The sequence below is a fragment of the Epinephelus fuscoguttatus genome, linkage group LG12, assembly GCF_011397635.1.
Source record: "Epinephelus fuscoguttatus linkage group LG12, E.fuscoguttatus.final_Chr_v1".
Taxonomy (NCBI): Eukaryota; Metazoa; Chordata; class Actinopteri; order Perciformes; family Serranidae; genus Epinephelus; species Epinephelus fuscoguttatus.
In genome coordinates, this window is record NC_064763.1 from 37,259,343 (window position 1) to 37,279,947 (window position 20,605).

Here is a 20,605-nt window from a genome sequence, read left to right on the forward strand (position 1 = left end):
TGTGTTTGGGCAGGTGTGGCCGCCATCCTAACCCTTCCTTGTAATTCAGCTGGTAGAGTTCTCCATGTTCCGCAGGCTCACTTAGATTTTTTAGTCTAAATAATAGAAAATGAACTCACAAAATGTCAAGAAACGAAATATTCTTACACATATTTTCTTAATTAAACAGAGAAATACAACCATACGACACACTGAATTCAAGTTTTTCTCTTTACCAAACTAAGACTAGCTTAGTGTCCTGGTAATTTATGGTAAAATGCACTTCATCCAAACTCACCAAAATCATCCTGGTTGATCTCTCCACTGTTCCAACAATCACTTACTCTGGTTTGATCGAAATAGACCCTTAATTTAGTTAGAGTTAGAGGCCTTAGAGTTAAGGCCTTTGCACGCTGAGTCCGTTTTTCTTTGGTTGTGTTTTTTTAAACCGTCATACGAAAAAAACGTTACCTTGCACACTGATTCTGATACGTTTTATTGTTCTTTTTGTTGAAACATCTGGTTAATTTTCAAAATAAAATACACAGTGTTCACGGGGGATCATATATTTTCCTGCACTACACCTTGAAAACGTCATAATGGGCGGAGGCAGGCCTGAAGTCAACAGGTCAGAGGCTTTCAGACGTCATTTCACCCCGTTGACACCATGGACGAGGAGATGTTAATCATGGAGGTGCACCGAGATGTCTTCCTACTACTACTTATAGAAACTAGATCCTGTTATATCGCGCGATTATACGTGAATTCGTGAGATCTTGTGGGTCCTCGTGACTCCTGCTGTCCCGCGGAGCTGCACCGCTCCGCACAGCAAACGCAGCCGGTGGGTGTTGACGGATGGCGGAGCATGCAGCGGATAACCAGCGCAGCCGTTCCGCAACAGACACGCATCCAGTGGAATTCCGGCGTCAGTGTGCAAACTTGATTGACACAACGTTGTATTTATTTTGCCCCAAAGTACTAACCAACAATACTCAGCCAGTTGCCAACAGCTGACATATTCATCCAGTCCCCCAACCCTGTCACAAACGCACACATTGTGTCCTACCACAGTCTGCAAGGTGGCACCATAGAATTTATAAATAACGGACGTAGCCAATGTGAAGTCACCCATTGGTTTGTGAGCTTCTGTTTTGAAACCTTGAGTTTGACATTTTCGCCGTCGCCATCTTGGATTTTTGGAGCCAGAGGTGACAACCAGTATTTGGATGAGAGGTTGGAGCTGTGGAAGAGCGAGGGGTGGATCTGACTTGTAGACTGTGGTGACCCCTTGCAAACAGCCTTTGTCACTCAAAGTGAACACGCCCTTAATTTTGTATAACTTCAAGCCTTAAAAAAATGTGAACGAGTGAGTTATCTAAAAATTCAACCCCCGTACAGTTGACACGAAGAGGGAAATTAGCTATAGAGACCAAAACAGTTTTTCGTACCAGGCTGTAAACATGTTTATTTCTGTTGTAAAGTTGGGCATTTTACCATGAGGAGCCAGCCTCAAGTGGCCATTTGAGGAACTGCAGTTTTAGACACTTCTGCGTTAGCTCCATTTTTCAGTTCTGGAGGTTGCAGCTTGGGTGGTTTTACTTTGACACCACCACTCAGAACAGCTGAGTGGGGGATCAATTTGAAATCACTTGATTAAACCCACTCATGGCTGTCAACTCACTCCATATTTCCTGTCATGCTGTGGCAGTGAAAGTGTCTGTGTGTAGACGAGTGTGTGCAACAGTGAGTACATAAAGCCAGCTGCGAGAGACTGAGACACTGAGTCAATGCAAAGCAAAGTGTGTGTGATCCTGTGACTATGAGCAAATACATGGAAGTGTTAGCAGCTCTATATATACAGTGTATATGTTTATGTGTGAATTATATGTGTGTGTGTGTGTGCAGAAGGCGGGAGTCTGTAATTTTGAAGACAAGCCTGACAGCAGCTCTGCCCTCGGCGCTGTTAGTTGTTTAGACGTCACAAGTAAAATTAGCATGGTGGCAGCACTGCTGTGGTGGTGAGAGAAATATGTTGAGTGGGCGGTTGCACACACACAGACACACACACACACATACACACACAGTCACAGTCACAATGTGCTATATTACACAGTTTTGGCAAATTTCTGTTTTCCATTATGCCAGTGTGATGTAATTTAATTGCCAATGTGATGCAATTTTTAATGACAGCCTCCTTTGCGGTGCACAGATGAAAATAAGCTTTCGGCTGTATCTGCTGCAGTAGTTTTGTGATTTTAAAAAATCTAGAATAATGGCATAAATGAAATTACACACATGCCCTTCTGTTCACATACATGGGCACGCAGGAAAACACACACAGGGCTGCTGATTGAAGCGGTGGGTGGGATATTGGCTCCAGCGTCTGGTTAATTGCCATTAAGTTGTGTATTAATGAGGTTGTAAAGGACCACAGTGGACTAACTGCTTAACAAGATGCTATTTATACTGTCATTACTTATTAAACCTCTTAATAGATCATCATCAGTCTGCTTCAATTAAAGGCCTGACTCAGTGGTAGTGCCACGGGCGTCGGAAAAGTCACGGACAAGGTTTTTGTTTGGCTGTTTTTCTTTTAGTGTTTCTCTGCGGTGTTTGAATCGCCTCCATCAGAGTAAATTGCAAAGCCAGTGAACTCCATCACTGCTCATTTAAGAACATTTTTTACATTGATGAGTAGCTTTTTGCTCTCTAGTAAGTAACTGATTCCCTGCTGGCCCATGATGGCTGATGTTACAGTGTTTTTATTGTAAACCCTCTGTGCAAAACAAATTTCTCCACTGGGACAATAAAGTTCCTTTGGAGTGAATTTAAACGCACGCTGTGAACATGAAGTCTGATCTACAGCCAGAGACCTGTTCTTCATTTTCCCCCACTTCAAATCAACATTTACACTTGTGGATGCACGTTCTTGACAAATCAAACGCAGATTTGTCTGATGTTCTGCTCCAGATGAGCGAATACTTTGTCTTAACAACTGTGTCACAAGCTGTGCTGATTTGTCTACTAGAAAAATGTTCATGTTTTCTCCTGTGGTCCTTAAAAGAACACTTTTTTATGCCTTCATGCCAGTGATATGTTTTTGGGTTGTCGGTCCGTCAGTCCATCCCATTCTCATGAACATGATATCTGAAGAACACCTTGAGGGAATGTCCTCTAATTTGGCACAAACATCCACTTGGACTCAATAATAGATTTTGGTGTTCAAAGGTCATGGTCACTGTGACCTTGTCTGTCTCATTTTTTTGGAACGGGATATCTCAAGAACACTTTGAGGGATTTTTTTTCAGATTTGACACGAATGTCCACTTGGAGTCAGCAATGAACTAATTAGAATTTGGTGATCAAAGGTCAAGGTCACTGTGACCTTGTGTCTGTGTCATTCTTGTGAACGCAATATCTCAAAAAGGCCTGCAGGGAGTTGCCTCAAATTTGGCACGAACGTTCACTTGTACTCAACAGTGAACTGATTAGAATTTGGTGGTCACAGGTCAAGGTTACTGTGACTTCACAAAACATGTTTCTGGCATTACCTAAGAATTCATGTGCTAATTACAACAACATTTCACACAAATGTCTAAAATGATCTAATGTTGATGTGAAGACATTTTATATCCAAATCTTCAAAGGTCAATTTCACTGTGACATCATAATGTTCCGCAAAAACACTTTTCATTTGATACTCAAAATCGTATCTCAGGAACAGAAGGGGAAACATGGTCAGATACTGAATTGGTGATACAATCTTGGGTGCTCACTTTGAAACTGTGCTGATCGTATAGATCTTCTGTGCTGCCGGGGGGAAGATGTGAGTAAAGCATCCGTGTTTTCACAGACATGGGTGTAAACTGTAAGTGCAACTTAACTGGTTTGCGGAGGCATATAATTGCAAGGTGGTAATTCTAGTTTCCTTTATTTGGCACAAGAAAAATATACAACACAGGGAATAGATATGCAAAAGCAAAGGATGGAATTCAATCAACAATGGTGGAGATGATGCTTAAATGCAATTGAACACAAAGAGTAAACAATAGACATACTATTATACAGAGAATCAAGAGACACAAAAGACTTCTTAAACAAAAAAGGCATAAAACAAAAAGGAGAAACAATGAGGTAAACAGAGGACGAGCACAAACAGCGTGGTAAGAGACTTTAAAAGAGCAAGGACAGATGTAGATGTGTAACATTTTTAGCCTTTCTATTCAAGTTTAACATGTGTTTTAGCAACTTGAGGAAGCAAAATTGTACATGAGCATGGTGAAAGAGGGCGGCACGGTGATGCTGTGGTGAGCATATGTGACCTCACAGCAAGGGGGATCTTGGTTTGAACCCAGGGTGGCGGAGCCCCCTGTCAGCGTGGGTTTTCTCCAGGTACCCCAGCTTCCTCCCGCAGTCCAAAGACATGCAGGTCACTTGGTGACTCTAAATTGGCCATAGGTGTGAATGTGAGCATGAATGGTTGTCTGTCTCTACGTGTCAGCCCTGTGATAATCTGACGACCTGTCCAGGGTGAACCCCACCTCTCACCCACTGTCAGCTGGGATAGACTCCAGGCCCCCTGCGACCCTCAAGAGGATAAGAGGTTATGGAAAATGAATGATAGATAGTGAAAGAGGGAGTACAGCCTTTCCACTTTCAAGTATGAATATATGTTATATACAGTATTTCAAATGTTTGCATCCAAGTTGTCCATAAAATATAACTAAATAAATTACAGTATATAATCCGTTTTAATGACAACCAGTTACTCTAAAGCACTCTCATGGAGTTTTATATGAAAGATATGTTTGTTAGTCTGACACACTGATCATGGTCATCTTTTTTTTTTTATTTCTACAGGTCAGGTGACGTCGTGGTCCAGGTCATCCAAGAATACGGGCACCAGCAGCACATGGGTCCGCCACCAGCACAAGAAACCATCAGAGGTAAATAAATGTGGCAGCTCACTTCAGTGACTCAGACATATACAGTACAAAAAATGTGTTTAATGAAACACAGACTCTGTTTTGGCCATTACACGCTCACAGTGTTGCTCCACTTCAGTTGCTGTCTGTTATTTGTTGTGGCTTTGCTGAATTGTCATAAATGGTCAGATTCCAATATTATGTCTGGTTGCTGGGGCTGCTGAACACTGACATGATCTGCAGCTTTTATGACCCAGTAGCTAATGTAAGCCCTTAAGTCGGGGCTGTGTATGGTTTCTGGACAAGCTCAGGTGGCAGAGTTGTTACTGTGAGCTGATTGTTGTAATGCTGAGCTACAAAACCCTGCAAACCACAACTTATGCAAACGCAAGCTCATTCTCCTGTCAAAGAATGCATAAATATATGGGACAAAATGAAGTTACTCAAGGGGCAAATTAGATCAACAGAGACCATTTGTGGCAACAGTACCATGCCGTACACCAGTGATACTCAACTTCTGGCCCGTGGGCCAAATCTAGCCCAACATAGGGTGCTGGGTGGCCCACCAACCACAGTGAAAATACTCTGATTCACACTGGGATTTTTTTGGTACGTGGATTGTAAATAGGGTGCAGAGGTGTATAACAAGCACCAAAATACAGCTTGTTTATCCAAATAAAAGTGCCAGGGGAGGATACCCTTGACTTCTCAATGGAGGTCTAAGCCCTGATTGTCTTATGAACGCCCCTGCATACACCTGATCTGTGCAGGGCTGCTGCGACTGGATTTACCTCTTAGCCAAGACAGGTGAGGACACCAAACATGGCAAAGTTGAAAACAGGCATTTTTTTATTATATAGACTGATAAATGTAAATAAAAGTGGCCCCTCAGGTAAAGCATGTTGAGTATCCCTGCTGTGCACCATTCATCCTACTTAGATTTAAGGTAGCGAAAGCCCTGATCCAGCCACTGCAGCTATATATCAGTTCTTAACTGGAGCAAACACTTGTAGCCAATGTAAATACAGCCATCTCCGTCACCACAGCTAAATCAACCAGGCGCATGGATGGCACAGACTGGTTGGCTAAAATACCAGGTTGTTACATCCATATGGTCACGACAAACGATCCCAAGGGCTCTCAAATGACCACCCTGAGGAGGAAACTGGCATAATCCAGTTTGAAAATGGTGCACTGAACCAGCTGTGGCGATGCTTTGCCTGCCACAATCACACATTCCTCCCACTGTCAGTGAAGTGGGTTCAAATCTGTTTAAGGAGAACTTGCTGTTTGAAGAGTTTCATTCCAGAAATAACTATCTACCATTTGGAGCAAATTACATCTACTCTTAAAAATTAGCAACGAGATTTTTTCTGAATAAAGGAGAGGAGGTAACAGCCTGTGATGGCACTTCTCAAATGCTGAAGATGTTCGATGGAGCATTTAAAACAAAGATCTTTTACAAAATGAATTTTAGAGGGTGATTTGCTCTCGCCTCCAAATCTGTCCTCCAAAAAATGTGAAAAACCGCCCAAAGTTTAAGAGCACAAATGTTTCTTTTTTGCAACTTTTGAAAGGAGGATGAATAGAGCAAAATGGCATGCATGCCCCCGAACCACCCTGAAGTACAAGTCATCAGCAGAGCATCTGTCATGCCTGTGCATTTGAAGCTTCCTCCCCCTCAGCTCCATCCAGTTAACCACAGGCTGTTGGAAGGTCCTGTCAGCAATCAGTCTCTCAGTAATTACTACTGTAGCTCTCTGCTCTGACCCGGGCCTCAGCTGAAGAGCCAGGGGCCACGTTCCCTTTCATAACGCTGCCTCCTCGCCTTGCTCCAGGGCACGCTGCTCTTTTGTAAAAAGGATGATGTTTTGCTGTCGTTTTCCTGCTTTTTTGGTAGCAGTGAGTGACAGGAAAGGTTGAGCAAAGAGAAAGGGGCGGGTGACATCTGTCAAAGGTTCAGCGCAAAGTTTTGAAGTCAAGAATGTGCATCTAAGCTGATGTCAGAAAAGCTTAACTTGTTGAGTATGAAAAGTGTGTTGGCATTTGTCTTGGAGCTGCTGGAGAGATATTGACACATCGTACTGTTCTCGAGTTTTTAGCGACTTGCACTTCTTCGGGGCTCTCTTACATTACTTGTTGATTCCTTTTTATTTGTTGATGTGTTGTCCCTGTTTTGCTGTTTGTGCCCCTCAGTCATGGAAAGGAATGACATGCTGTTGGTATTCCAGCTGGCGCACATACTGTACAGAAATTCAATTCAAGAATTATATATGGAACGGCAATGTTATTAAATTACTGCCGATATAACGGTGCGACTCATTTGTCGTCTGTTCTTTATCTAAGGCAAGAGTGTTTATCTGCAGTACATTTACCATGCCTTATCCTGGAAGCCAATCATCATACAACAAATACATTAGCTGCTCTCTCAAGCTTTCTTTTTTCTTTCTTCACATAACTACTTTGCCAACTCTTTTCCAACAACAGCAGCTAGCGTTAGCTCCGAAAGTCACCAAAAGTTGCCAGATGACGTCATTTGCATACAGCCGATGTCATTTCAGCATTAAAACTTTGCTGAATTAGATTCAACAGAAAAATCCTCAACAAAGCGTCTCTCTCCTCCTGCCCATTCTGTCCCACACCTACTGAATGGCGCAAGAGGAGAGACCCTGTAGTGATGGTGGTGGAGCCGTTGACTGTGATTACCCTGAGCAGCATGCATTGGAATGAATTACAATATAGTATGTTTTTCTCCTCTCCCTGATGGTCTGCTAGTCGTTAGTTGCTTTTTGAAAAAAGTTGAAAAGTTGCTAAATGTAACAAGAAAGTTGCCAAGTTGGCAGCACTGCAGACAACTGCGTGTAGCACCATGAGAGCCTTTGAGGACAGACTGTTCAAAACTGTGTGGCCTTAGTTCTTCTTGTACGATTTAACTCTCCATTAGACGTGCTGGGTGACACATTGAACAGTAAGACCGAGCTCATTTGAAGCACACTTTACTAAACTAAGCCAAGAAACCATTCGACTACATGTGTAGTGAACGCTCTTAATCCATTTGTATGTTAATTGGTCAACTGCTCATATCTCTGAAGAGACTCTTCTTCTTTTGGGTTTATAATGTAGTGACGAAGAATTCTCTCAGCTCAAGTGACGTCCTTCAAAAACAACTGGTTGCATGTCAGCACTTCAAGCACAAGGTGCTGCTAAGTGCTGTCAGTGTCCTGAGGCAACGGCAAACACTTGTATGTTTTACAGGTCAAAGGTCATGACCCTGATTAAATGACATGTGTCTTTTACGAACATTACTTAAGCTGAAGCAACGTTGGAGGTCAAGTTCCCTAATTTTCACTTGTAATGAAGTCAACTCCTAAGTGTGTGACACTTTCTTTGCTCACCAGCCAGGTGCATCTGCATCTAAACACCTCAACACACAGGGACTTTTACACAAGGCAGTTTCTGGCACTTACTTTTCGCATATCCCTCCTTTACACACATACATATTCAGATAGTGCAGGGTCACCCATATTATGGAAGGTGGGGGATCCAGTGCCTTGCTGCAGCAATGCCCACAAGGCAAACTGGCACCTCTTCAGCTTCCAGTCAGGAATCTGCAGCAGGGATCCTCCAGTTCCCAAGCCAAGTCCCCACGGACTGAGCTACTTTTATTACTTTACAGACAATGGGCAGCAGCCGTAACACAAACAGAAAACAGACACTCTGGAAACCACAGCAGCTTTTAAAGATCGGGTAGTCTCAGCTTCTTTTTTTTCTTTTCAAAGCCTGAGTGTGATGTCGACTGTTTTTCTTTTTGACCTCACTAATTAAAAGGATGTAAAGTCTTTCTGTGTATCTAAGCAGTAGATCAATCAGGCTAATATAAATCAGAGGAGCAACAACCAACACCAAATGTCACATTTACATGTGGCATTTCGTGTAGAACTAGCTCATGAGCAGGAATAGATGTCCAAGTTTCATTGTTGTTAGCTGATGATGCTTATCAGTGCTTTGTCAGATCTGTGCTGATGGACTGATTTGCAGCGTTTTTACTCACACACACACACACACACACACACACACACACACAGTCATCAGTTCGTTATGCAGGTTTCATTGAAATACATGGCACATCTTGCAGTTTTTTAACACAAATGCTAGTGTGAGTTGGAACTTGGTATGGAGTATATTGGCTGGCTTTATGGAGTTTCTGGCAAGTGTTTGAGGATTGGACGTAAATTTTGTTTGTTGATGGTGGCAGCCGGGCATCACTGAAACTAAATGCTTTTTAAAATGATCAACAAAAAGTCACAGCAAGGTCAAAAGAGGGTGATATTTTTGAAGCAGTGAGAAATCCTCATCGGTGCAAACCCTACTGGGAGGAAAATTAAACAGTGGCTCACAATGCAGACAAGTTTATGGAATGATACTCACTCTTGGTTAAGGGAGGTGTGGCGAATGGTAAACACTACGGACTTGTAATGACAACGTAGCTGTTTTCTAAAAATGAGCCGTCTCTATTTGCGCCTTCGCGAGTCTTTCACTCCAGTTTTGACTTTTCTTAGAAGTGGTTTCGAGAGCTTTACTTGGCGGAAGGAGGACACTGTCGAATGCTTCCGTTTTTTTCTGTACAGTTGTTATTATCTCAGTTAAAATGAAGGCAGAGATTGAGGATTTTGAACATTTTGTAGACAAACAGGAAGTCATCATGACATACTGTACACACAGACAGCACTGTTTGGTCTTGTGGTTATTGGTTGGGGGCAGCGTCTGAGCATAAAAAACAAATGTTTTTATGCTTTCATGCAGCTGGCTTGGATAACAAACCTTCCTTTTTTAAAAAAAATTCCATGTAATGTAGCTGCAGTGGTACTGAGTCACCAGTACAGTCAGAGTGAGGACTCTTTCCTTAAGCAGCTCTCGGCCTCATCCCTTCTGACAAAAGCAGAGCTCCCCTTCTTCGGAGAAATCCCCCTGCTCTCCCCCAGGGGATTGTGTGACACTTGTCAAAACACTGCAACGCGGGCAGAGGACACACATACACACATTTGTTAGAGGGTGCTTGACACACTTTATCGAGATGGAAACAAGAACACGCGACGTTGCACTCTGGGGGTTTCTTCCAGGCTTGTGGTATTGAAATTTTGTCCCACACGCTCGGACAGGGGAATGTCTGTATTCACACTGATTCATTTGAATCTTTTTCTGTCTGCTCTGGAAACCAGTCCAGTCATCAGGTAATATATATGGAGATGCCAGTAGTTATAGAAACCGTTTATTTATGTTGCGTCTCAATGGGTTTCTTCTTCTTTTTCTTTTTACATTGCATACCACAACAGACAGTGAGAGCAGAGCTGCAGAAGATGAAAACAGATAACGATCTTTTGAAAACAACAGCATTAATAACAGCAAATGGCCTTGCTGTGCTTTCATATTTGATAACTTTCAGGTTTTACAGTAAGTTGTGTAGCCTCTTAAATGAGCATCACCTGTTGTTGGTCAGATTGGAGCCTCTGATTTTGTGATAGTAAGATATGCACCTTTATCTGCACAACCACACAACTAATCTGATTAAAAGTGTGTTTAATGAGCTTTACATGAAATATTAATCAGTGAATTGTCATAGATGATGCAATACAGGCCACTGATGAACCAAGTGAATTTTGTGGGTTTACCGAATCTCAACAATCTGGAGGAAACATTTATAAATAGGTCTATAGATCTACTGTAAGCTCCTGAGGTAATATCACAAGTTCAACACATTTGTTATAATCACTTTGCAATTTGCAGTTTACAACTTGGCAATTTAGCAAAAAGCTGTGACTGGCAATTAGAGCAACAGCTATGAAGAGATTATGTACAAGAACTCACTCACAGCAGGGACGTGGAGTGCTAAGTGCCTAGCAAAGGCACTAAACGTACTTTTAAGGTACTTTCCGCCCCTAAAGTTTTAGGACCACGGCACTTCTCTGGGGCCTTTATTCCTTACATAATATTGTGTGTTTGCTGTTTGCTGTATAATAGCATCCAGGCAGAAATCAAAGTAGTTACTCGGCATGTGTCTGTCCTGCATATTTCAGTGGTATGGTGCAAGGATGATGACTTGAAAGGTTGGATCAGATGTCATTGTTTTACAACTTTCAATCAGTCAAAAGTATTGTCACAAGTGAGGGAAGTGCTCCGGAGGCTAACAGGCTTAGCTAAATGTTACCTGAGCTGACTTTACTGTCACCACAGCGTAGAAGAGGCTGCTGAACAGTGCACCATGGGAGGAAGGAAGTGGTATGGATAGGGTTTGCCAAAAATGATAATGGCACAGCAGGTGTGAAACTCTCTCTGTATCACCATTGGTACATGTGCATAAATAAGAGTGTGTTTATGCTTAAGTGTGTGAAGGTGCAAGTCAAGCGTGCAGGCAGTGTGTGTATGAGATTGTGGTCATAATAATCTGACAGTATGAAGGAGAGGTGGTAGCTGCAGAACTTTTTCAGGGCCTTTGAAAGTAAACCAGAACCCTTTAAAATGATACATTTACATTAAGTGGATATGTTTGTTGTGTTGGTGTTCAGTGGGTTGTACCTTTATCTGTAATACACATGTTGACTCTTTGAACTGTGAATTGTTTTTGTGATATAATACATGTTAATATATATTTTACTTAATATGTTGACCGGAACCATGTTTGATATGTCCTACTTTGTGATTTTAATGAGCACCTGTCAACCAGTTAGAGAATTATGAGTATAAAAGTGTTTGATTTTTGCATCTTCAAAAACAAAATATTCAACGATAGATGTACCTAGCTTGCAAAGATGTAGGTTTGATTTCCTGCACCAGAGAATTTTCAGCATCAGACACTCAATTTCCTGCATTAATTTTTTCTGTAACCACTTATCAGCCTATACCAGCTGACATTGGGCGAGAGGCAGGGTACACCCTGGACAGGTCGCCAGACTATCACAGGGCTGACACATAGAGACAGAAAACCGTTGATGCTCACATTCACACTTACGGACAATTTAGAGTCACCAGTTCATCTAACCAGCATGCTTATGGACTGTGGGAGGAAACCAGAGTACCCGCAGAAAACCCACGCTGACATGGGGACAATATGCAAACTCCAGGGTTCAAACCCTGAGGAGGAACCCTCTTGCTGTGTAGTTTCGCCACCAGACAATCAGAGATCTCCGCCTTCTGATATTCTGGGGACACTCCTTTCTAAAGTGTGTTTAACACACCGGAGAAAATGGCCAGCAACAAAGCAACGCCTCTTGCATTTTTGAAAAGGACACGCCCTCCCGGAAATGTGCGCTCCCCCTTTTCTCGTCCGCAAGGAAACAAACACACAGAGAGCTTGAAAATGGATGCCGAGAGATTTAACTCTGTTTTATCAAACGTGTGCTCAGTCCACAAGATTGTGAAAATGAAGGACTTACAGCGACTTTGTTTAAAACTTTTAATGCAGTCGCACTATGTTTACGAGCGCAAGAGTTCAGCGAGCCACCGAAGGGCCGCCCTGCGGATTTACTATTGGTTCTGCAACGTAGGGAGTTTTTTTAAACTCTGAGATTGTATCCGCCCATCTAAACACAAAATCAGGGAGAAAGACATCAGTCTTTAGTTAAGCAAAGCGTCTAAAGACTGACTTGAGAGTGTACTTGCTGTGAGGCGACAATGCGAACCACTGCAACACTGTGTCATCTTAATGCCGACTTAATTTCCTGCATTCAGATGAATTTTTATTCACCAATTTGTGTATTTTCTGTATTAGTTGATAGTGTAAATGTCTTTAATTTTGTAGAAATAAAAGTCTTTGGCTACTTTCATGTTTTTATTGGGGAGGACAAATGCACATTTTCTAAATTTAGAGTGTCCACCTGTGTCCTCTTTGAAGTCTATGCCCATGCCAACCTGCCAAGATGGGAAGTTTCTCTGTTTGTTTCTCTCTTCTCTTGCTTGTACTTCGTGTAATCGTGTGGTCAAAGATGAAGGAGACGAAGTTAGAAACACTAAAAAAAGGACAATCTGACAAAATCACAACAGAAATAAATCCTTGTAAATGGGTTTACTGCTGAAAAATGCCAATCAGTAATAATCAGTTATTTTAACTAATCTGTAGGAGTGCACAGAAAGTAAGCATTGGAGAAGTCATGCAGAAGTGTTATGAAAGCACAAAATTAAGAGTTCAACACACTAGTCAACTGCACAGCGTGCCCGCTGACTAGCCCCTGATTTTTTTCTTCATTATAGTTTGCACTTGTCGAGGTAATATCTCAATCAAATTAGGACATTGGAAAATTTCCTGGGGGTTTTCACGAGCTCCGTGAACCATTGTCAGGTGTGTTTGTAAAAAAACTTGTGTGTAAAGCTTAGAGTCACTGCTCCAAGGCAGCTGTATGTGCATCCAGATGTGCAGATTTTATAGGCTGATTACTGTCAAAGGGGTGATAGCCCTTATTGTGTAAACTTACCAACGTGCCAACATCCTCGCAAGACATAACAAGCTCCAATCCTCTGGAGTACTGCTGGACGTCCACATGTATTAATGGTTAAGCAATCATGTTTACAGATACAAGCATGTGGATGTATACATGTGTATGTGTATATGTGTGTGTGTGTGTGTGTGTGTGTGTGTGTGTGTGTGTGTGTGTGTGTGTGTGTGTGTGTGTGTGTGTGGCGTGTCCTAGTAGGCTAGCAGCTGTTGTAGCTCATTAGGGTCTGGTAGAAACAGCTGTGAAACTCCATGGCAACCAGATGCAAACAGCTACAGGAATGCGCAGAGTTGGTGTTACAGTTTCTCTCCCACTCCGTGTGCCAAGCTCAGTGAGTGGATGAACAGCCTGGATGGATGGTGGAGAGCTTTGCATGTCGACACATACCAGCCGGGAGATGAGTGCAAATAAACATATGCACACACACACACAAGCACGCGCACACACGCACGCACACACGAGCCAGCATAGCCTCCAGCCGTTGTATTAAGCTGTCAGTATCACTCCTGTTGCTCACCCACCAGGTGCTGAAATCTGAAACAACAAAAACACATTGTTGAGGAAGTATGAATGTTGAAAAGGTCGCGTAGGATGACAGAGTGAGATGGAAGTGATGGAGGGGAATAATGGATTTGAAGGTGTGGAGGAGCAGCACAGTGAGGGATAGAGTATCAGAGGGCTGCATACTGTACCTGGCTGTGATGGGATGGTGAAATCAACTTGGACAGAAATGAAGATGGAAAGCAAGTACGGCATGGGAGAAATAAATTAAGATAGATAGGATGTTATAGATGTTGTGAAAAAACTGCACAAGAAGTAATGTAAAGGATTAAGTGAAAGAAAACAACTTTAACGAAAGACTGTGAGAGAAAAGAAAGTGTGCCCATCAGATACAGATGCCGCACAAAGCCTCAGATAAAACTGGCATATTAATTGTCGCACAAAACAACTTCTCTACAGTTTTTTTCTCATTTGATATTTCTGTATTTATTTGCTGTGCTGCATTTCAAAGTGGTTGCTCTGAAGTTTTATCTGTGCAGGCTTCAGTGTCCATGCTGTTTAAGGTTTGTGTGTGTGTGTGTGTGTCATCGTTATCGCTTCCCTGACGTTATAGCGTGCGTAATTGATGCTCAGGTGTTTGTTCTAAAGGACTTGTGTAAATCAAGTTTTGGCAGCCAATTCTGTACCTCTGTACACACACACACACACACACACACACCACTAGCATCATCACCACAGTTTCATGGACAGTCGGGGAGCGAGAGGTATTGAAACATCATACAGCTCATCACCAAGTATATAATTAGTTTAACATTGGAATTAAATGAAGTGCTATGAAAATAAAAAAAACTGTTCTCAAGTGCTTGTAATCATGTTCTGCCTATAGTCAAGATTCAGAGTAGTGCTCATGATGTTGTTTTGTCAGCTTCTGTTTCCAAACTCCTGTAAATGATGGTTTGACGTGGCTCAGCCTGCTTACTTAATTCTCCTGCATATACAGTAGGGCTGCAGCTAGATTTAAGATGTCTAAGATAAGATGATGTCCTCATATGTCTTGTTTTGTCCACAAAGATATTCAGTTAGCTCTCAGAGTAAAGGAAGCAGAAAGTATTCACATTTAAGAGGATTATTACTTTAGTGAACTGCACCTCCTTTTAGTGATCTTAGGTGACATCATTTGTCCAAGGCTGGCGACTAAAACTAGCGTCATCCAAACACAATATTTGTGTTACCACAGAAGGTCAGAAAATGTGTCATTTTGTATGCAGTGAACTGAAATAGAAAAGCGAGTTCAGCCACATTAGATAGTCTCTTGGTCCAACAACACTCCAGCATGCAAATAACGCACAATTACAATTTTTAGACTAACTCAAAGATAGAGTTGTACCGATACCAGTATCGGAAATGCCTCCAATACTGCCTGAAATGCGGTATCGGGCAGCGCTCGACAGTGCGAGCATTTCACTCGCATTTGCGACTAAAAATAGGTGTGTGCGAACTGTAAAAAATATTTAGGGGCACATTTGAGCATAAAAAAAATCAGCTGAAGCAGCCTATATTTTTGTCAATAAAAAAATATGATAATCTAACCGCAAATGTTGGAGGAACTCCAGCAGCCTTCCCTCTTCCCTCTTCCCCGTGTTATGGGCGGTTTTCCAAGCCACTGTCGGCACAATGAATATAAGTCCCACTGTCAGCAGGGTGGAAATAAGTCAAAGTGTGGAGGAGGAGACAGACTGGGTTAAGCGGCGGACCTCCGGGGAAGCCCTCTCCCCTCAGTGAGGGACCGTTCTCCAAGCTACCGCTGCTGGGCAGCGTGGAAATAAGTCAAAGTGTGGAGGAGACGGACCGGGTTAAGCGGCAGACCTCTGGTGAAGCCTGCTCCGTTCTCCCCGCAGTTAGGGACCGTTCTCCACGGCCAGGCTGTCGGCTGGGTGAGAATAAGTCCTGCAGAGTTTCAGAGGCCCTGGAGAATGTTTTAGGATAGTAATAACATTATATAAGATAATCATATTGCAAAGATAATATATATAAGATAATAACATTAAAGACAAAATTAAATTGCAATACTTTTTCAAAACTTGATGATTTTACCTTTCTGTACATTTTGTATACAAATTCCCTGTCGGGTATCGGCGAGTACAGCTTATGACCAATCCGATACCACGTAATGCCTCATGTCATTATGCATATGCACGCTGCAGGCAAACGAAACGGAAACAGAGCGGAGTTTAAAAAGCATTCTACTGTAGCCTTTAAAATGTCTTTTTTTACCAAATTGTGTGGCCGCACTTTAACCTGTGTCTTGATCTGTGTCAACACTGGATAATATAATAAAAAAAGTTTTATGGCATTCATGCTACTATTATGTATTTGTTTCTTAATATTTTACATAGAGTTTTAGGAGCTGAGACATACAACAACTCATATCCCATCCATTTTTTATTTTACGCACTGGTATCAGATCGGTTCTCGGTATTGGCAGATACCTAAGGTTCAGGGATCGGTATCGGGAAGGAAAAAGTGGTATCGGTACATCTCTACTCAAAGATACAACCCTCTAACATGTTTCCTCTATATTCAAATATTTATCACTTACAAATGGCTCTGTATGGTTTTTGTCTTGTATGCTGTTATGTTTTTTTCCCTCTAGAACTTGAGCTGAATTTGCTCAAGTTTAATAACGGACTGTTTTTTTTTTGCAATCGTTCTATCAAAATCCATCCAGGTTTTTATGAGTCTCATGACTTGGACTCAAGTCAGACTTGAGTCACAAATTTGATGACCTTACACTTGACTTGACAAAATCAAAAAAGACTTGCAGCTTGAATTGGACTTACTGTGGGCACCAGTGACTCATGACTTCTCTTGGACTTGAGCTCTTTCGGCTTGAAAATACTTGACACCTTCCCACAAGCCAATAAGGAAATAGAAAATGTTTCCAATATGAGATGAGTTAAACACAAGACAGGACAGTAACAAACAAATTTCATTCTTTTCTGGTAATTCACTTTCAATTTCTGTAACCACTTATCCTCTTGAGGGTCACAGGGGGGCTGGAGCCTATCCCAGCTGACATTGGGCGAGAGGTGGAGTACACCCTGGACAGGTCGCCAGACTATCGCAGGGCTGACACATAGAGACAGACAACCATTCACACTCACAGAGTGTTAGAGTCACCAGTTAACCTGCATGTCTTAGGACTGTGGGAGGAAGCCCAAGAACATGAGAGGCTTCCCCATCCCAGGTTCGAACCCTGGGGCAGGGAAGCATTTCCCAGACCTCTCCTGGAGTCCCCCATGTCCTGCATGTTTCAGATATGCTCCTGCTCCAACGCAGCTGATATAAACAATCAAGTCATTATTAAATGTTGAAGCTGCTTGATAAGAAGGAGATTATTTAAATCAGCTGTGTTGGCACAGGGAGAGATCTACAACATGCAGGACGTAGGGTACTCCAGGAGAGGTTTGCAGAATGCTGCACTCACAACTGAACAGCTAAGAAAAGCATCAATAGATCAGCGTGCAGTCTGTCCACAAGACATGTTGTGTCTCTCACTTTTCTCAGCTGGAAGAAAATCTCAATTTCTGGGTGTTACGCAGTCATTCTTGTGAATGTACTGAATCACTAACCGTAGTAGAAGCAGATGAGACAGATTGAGGGGCGAGAAAAGCTGAAGTACCGCAGTTGAAAATAAAATTGCTCCTGGAACACACTGAACATCACAGATTGGTGATATATTACTGCAAGAGTATCTGACAGCAGATTTTTCCTTCTTTGAAAAGGCAAAAGAAAGATCTTTTGATGAGCGGTTGTTACTTACAATGACTCAGAACCTCTTAGCGTTACAGTGGGCGTTAATATAAGGGCCAGCTTAGAAGTTGCTGTGTTATTATAAGACTCTGCGGACCAACTCCTATTCACAAGTCACAGGGTTTATTTTGGCCTGCACACAGCACCAGATGGGTGGAGTTTAGTGCATCAGAGCAATTCAGAAAATATAAAAACTAACTGACAAAAATATTGTTCTATGTGACAGATACCACCCATCTGACTCATGCAGGGTAAAACAAGCTGCAGATCTGTCAAATGCTATTTAGCCTTTTGATCCTCCATCTCGGGCTCGTTCTTGATGTTTGTTGTGAAAGCTGCACGTCACGTAAACCTGCTGAGCATCAGAGCAGGCAGCTACGGCTTTGCTCCCATTTTAATCAACTTCGTTATTCCCCATTAGTAAATTCGGCTGCTAAAAAGCGTGACAACAGACTCAAGTCGCAGTCGAGGCAGACATGCGAAGCAGCATTAATCATGTAGTTGTTTTGGTTGTGTTTTTTTTTTTTTTTCCAGCCACACATCTCCAAAACTAGGTCACATCTCCCCCAAGCTTTTGCTTGCCATTTTACCAGATCGTCTGCCTGAGCCCGCTATACGAAGAATGATATTTGCATCGGACTCCGTGGGGGGAAATTGGCTTATTGCTCCTGCCTCTTAAGTCTCCTGCACTCTTTCTTGTCAGTGACCCAGTTTTTTAACCTTTATTTATTGAGGGGAGGTTTTCTGAGCATGATCGCTTTCTCTCTCCTTCCCTCTCTCTCTCTTCTTCTCTCAGAAACATCTCGCTTCATATTCATGATTTTACACACATTCACACCTGGGAGCTGCAGAGTACAAGCGTAGCCTCCACTGAGCAGATCCACTTGAGCAGTTTGGGGGATACATGCCTTGTTTAAGCCAGTTGTTGTGTGAAAAGCTTGAATATTTATATTGAATTTGATTGTTTTTTTCCCTCTTACACCTTTCGTAACTTCTTCTAATTGATAAAATTGCATGGTCTTTATCAGCAATGTTTTGCTTAACATTCATGCACAAGTTGTTTAGCACAAGCAGGCTACCCAGCGTGTTTACCGTCTTCGACATATGGTCATTTAGTAGCTCCAGTGAAGCAGTTTCCTGGTTAAATGCCTTGCCCAAGGACATTCAGGGAGCTTTTCTCTGACCAAACTCCACTCCAAGTAACCTCTGGCTCCAAACCCAGCTCAACCTCTAAGCCACTGCAGTCTTGAATATTGATATTTAAATTTGTGGACAAGCTGCACAGATGATTATGTCTGCCTTTATTGTTTTAAAGATTCCATTTCTTTGAATACTTGCACTGAGGGTGGAATTTTAGCTTGCTAGAGGCCAAAAATCACATCTGTTCAAACGGTAGAGTGCAGTCAGTCAAATCCTTATTGAAGCGGGAACAAAGCTTAATTGCATGACCTTTGAGTGAAGCCTTGGCAATCAGCCTGCCCTTGGCGTGGAGGGGAGCGCCGTCGCTCCACGCATCATTCAGGCCAGGGGCTTGTGATGAGGAGCCGGCGTTCAGAGACATCTCAAAAGGACTTGTTCACTGTCTCGTCTCACGCTAATGAGGGGCATAAATTGTAGGCTGAGTGCCTTTTCAGAGCTCGGCAGTACGGAGTTGGGCTAATAGCTACGGATGTGACATTTCAGATCTGAGACGGGAGAGGGGACTATAGAAAGAGCAAGAGGAAATCCTTTTCACAGTCCTATCAAACCCTTTATGTGTTACACGAGAAGTGTCGAGTCGGTAAAGGCTGTTGATGCAAGCGATTCAGTTTAGAGAGATAATGTTTCTGCATAATACCGGTGACTCCCTTCACTCTTGCTTTTACGCCTCTTTCCCCCCCCTCTCATCCGTCCTGAGCTGAAACAGCCGTGTAGCAAGCGCGCTGAAAGGTTTCTTCAGGCCTGTGCTCTCTTCGCCCTGCATGGTGCCGGTTCTGCTGCGCTCACACAAAGAACAAGCCATCTGAACTATGCCTGACTCCATAGATGGTGACAAAAATACTTTAGAATTGCACGTCAGGGCTCAGCTGTATAAATCACAGGTGGGTTGTCAAAGAGTTTGCATAAATAAAACCAGTTGGGTCATGAATAGGTTGTGCTGCATGTGTAATGTGATATTTTTGATATACTGTGTGTGGAATCTTCATATAGACATAATTCTGCATGTGCTTATCAGGAAACACTCTCTTACTTTTTAAGGATGGAAGTACTGTTTTCTTTTTAACACTTTGGATGCTCATATGTTCTCATACTAGTTTTAGAAGTATGGTGGTTGCTGCCTGGAGTGCAAAGTGTTTGACCTGGAAACTTGTTTTATTGCTTTCATGAACTGGTTAAAGGTTGTACCGCTATCGTAATGTATCAAGAAAGATAGTAGCGTGTTATGAAAAATGTCATGGATATTTACCATAAGAACACCTGGGGCTGTGTGCTAATCCAGTCTTGATTATGTTCCTGGCAGTTTCTTGGCTGATACGGGACAATTTCTCAGCATGTATTTGTCTTTTAGATAGCTTATCTTCTCTGTCTTTACTTTTCCACTGTATTTGTGTCTCAGACCACCTTACTCACTGCTCACTTTAGTTTTACAGACTTTAAAAAGGAGGGAAAATGAGAAAGGTGAAATTTAAGATCCAAAATAAAAGGCTTCTCCTGGAGGAACATCCGGAAAAAGATGCTCGCCAGACGAATTTGCACTTTTGTTCCTTTTCTCTCCTGCTTCTCTCCCTTCTGCTTTTACTACCTGTATGATTCACGCTGCTCTTCTCGGTTGGCGGGAAGCCTCGCTGAGGAGAGGTGACTCCTTTCAGAAGCTGAGTGATAAAACTTGGTAAAAACGCTAAGAGCTTATGTAAATCTTGC

The 20,605-nt window shown here is 42.4% G+C and overlaps 1 protein-coding gene across 2 annotated transcripts in view; it reads left to right on the forward strand.

Moving 5' to 3' along the window:
• The window catches only part of jade2 (jade family PHD finger 2), a 259,041-nt gene that overhangs the window by 36,204 nt on the left and 202,232 nt on the right, over positions 1 to 20,605 (forward strand). For both annotated transcript variants that reach the window (XM_049592610.1, XM_049592611.1), the window contains exon 3: positions 4,840 to 4,925. In XM_049592610.1, coding sequence (XP_049448567.1) covers positions 4,840 to 4,925 — 86 coding nt within the window. The remainder of the gene's footprint in view (positions 1 to 4,839; positions 4,926 to 20,605) is intronic.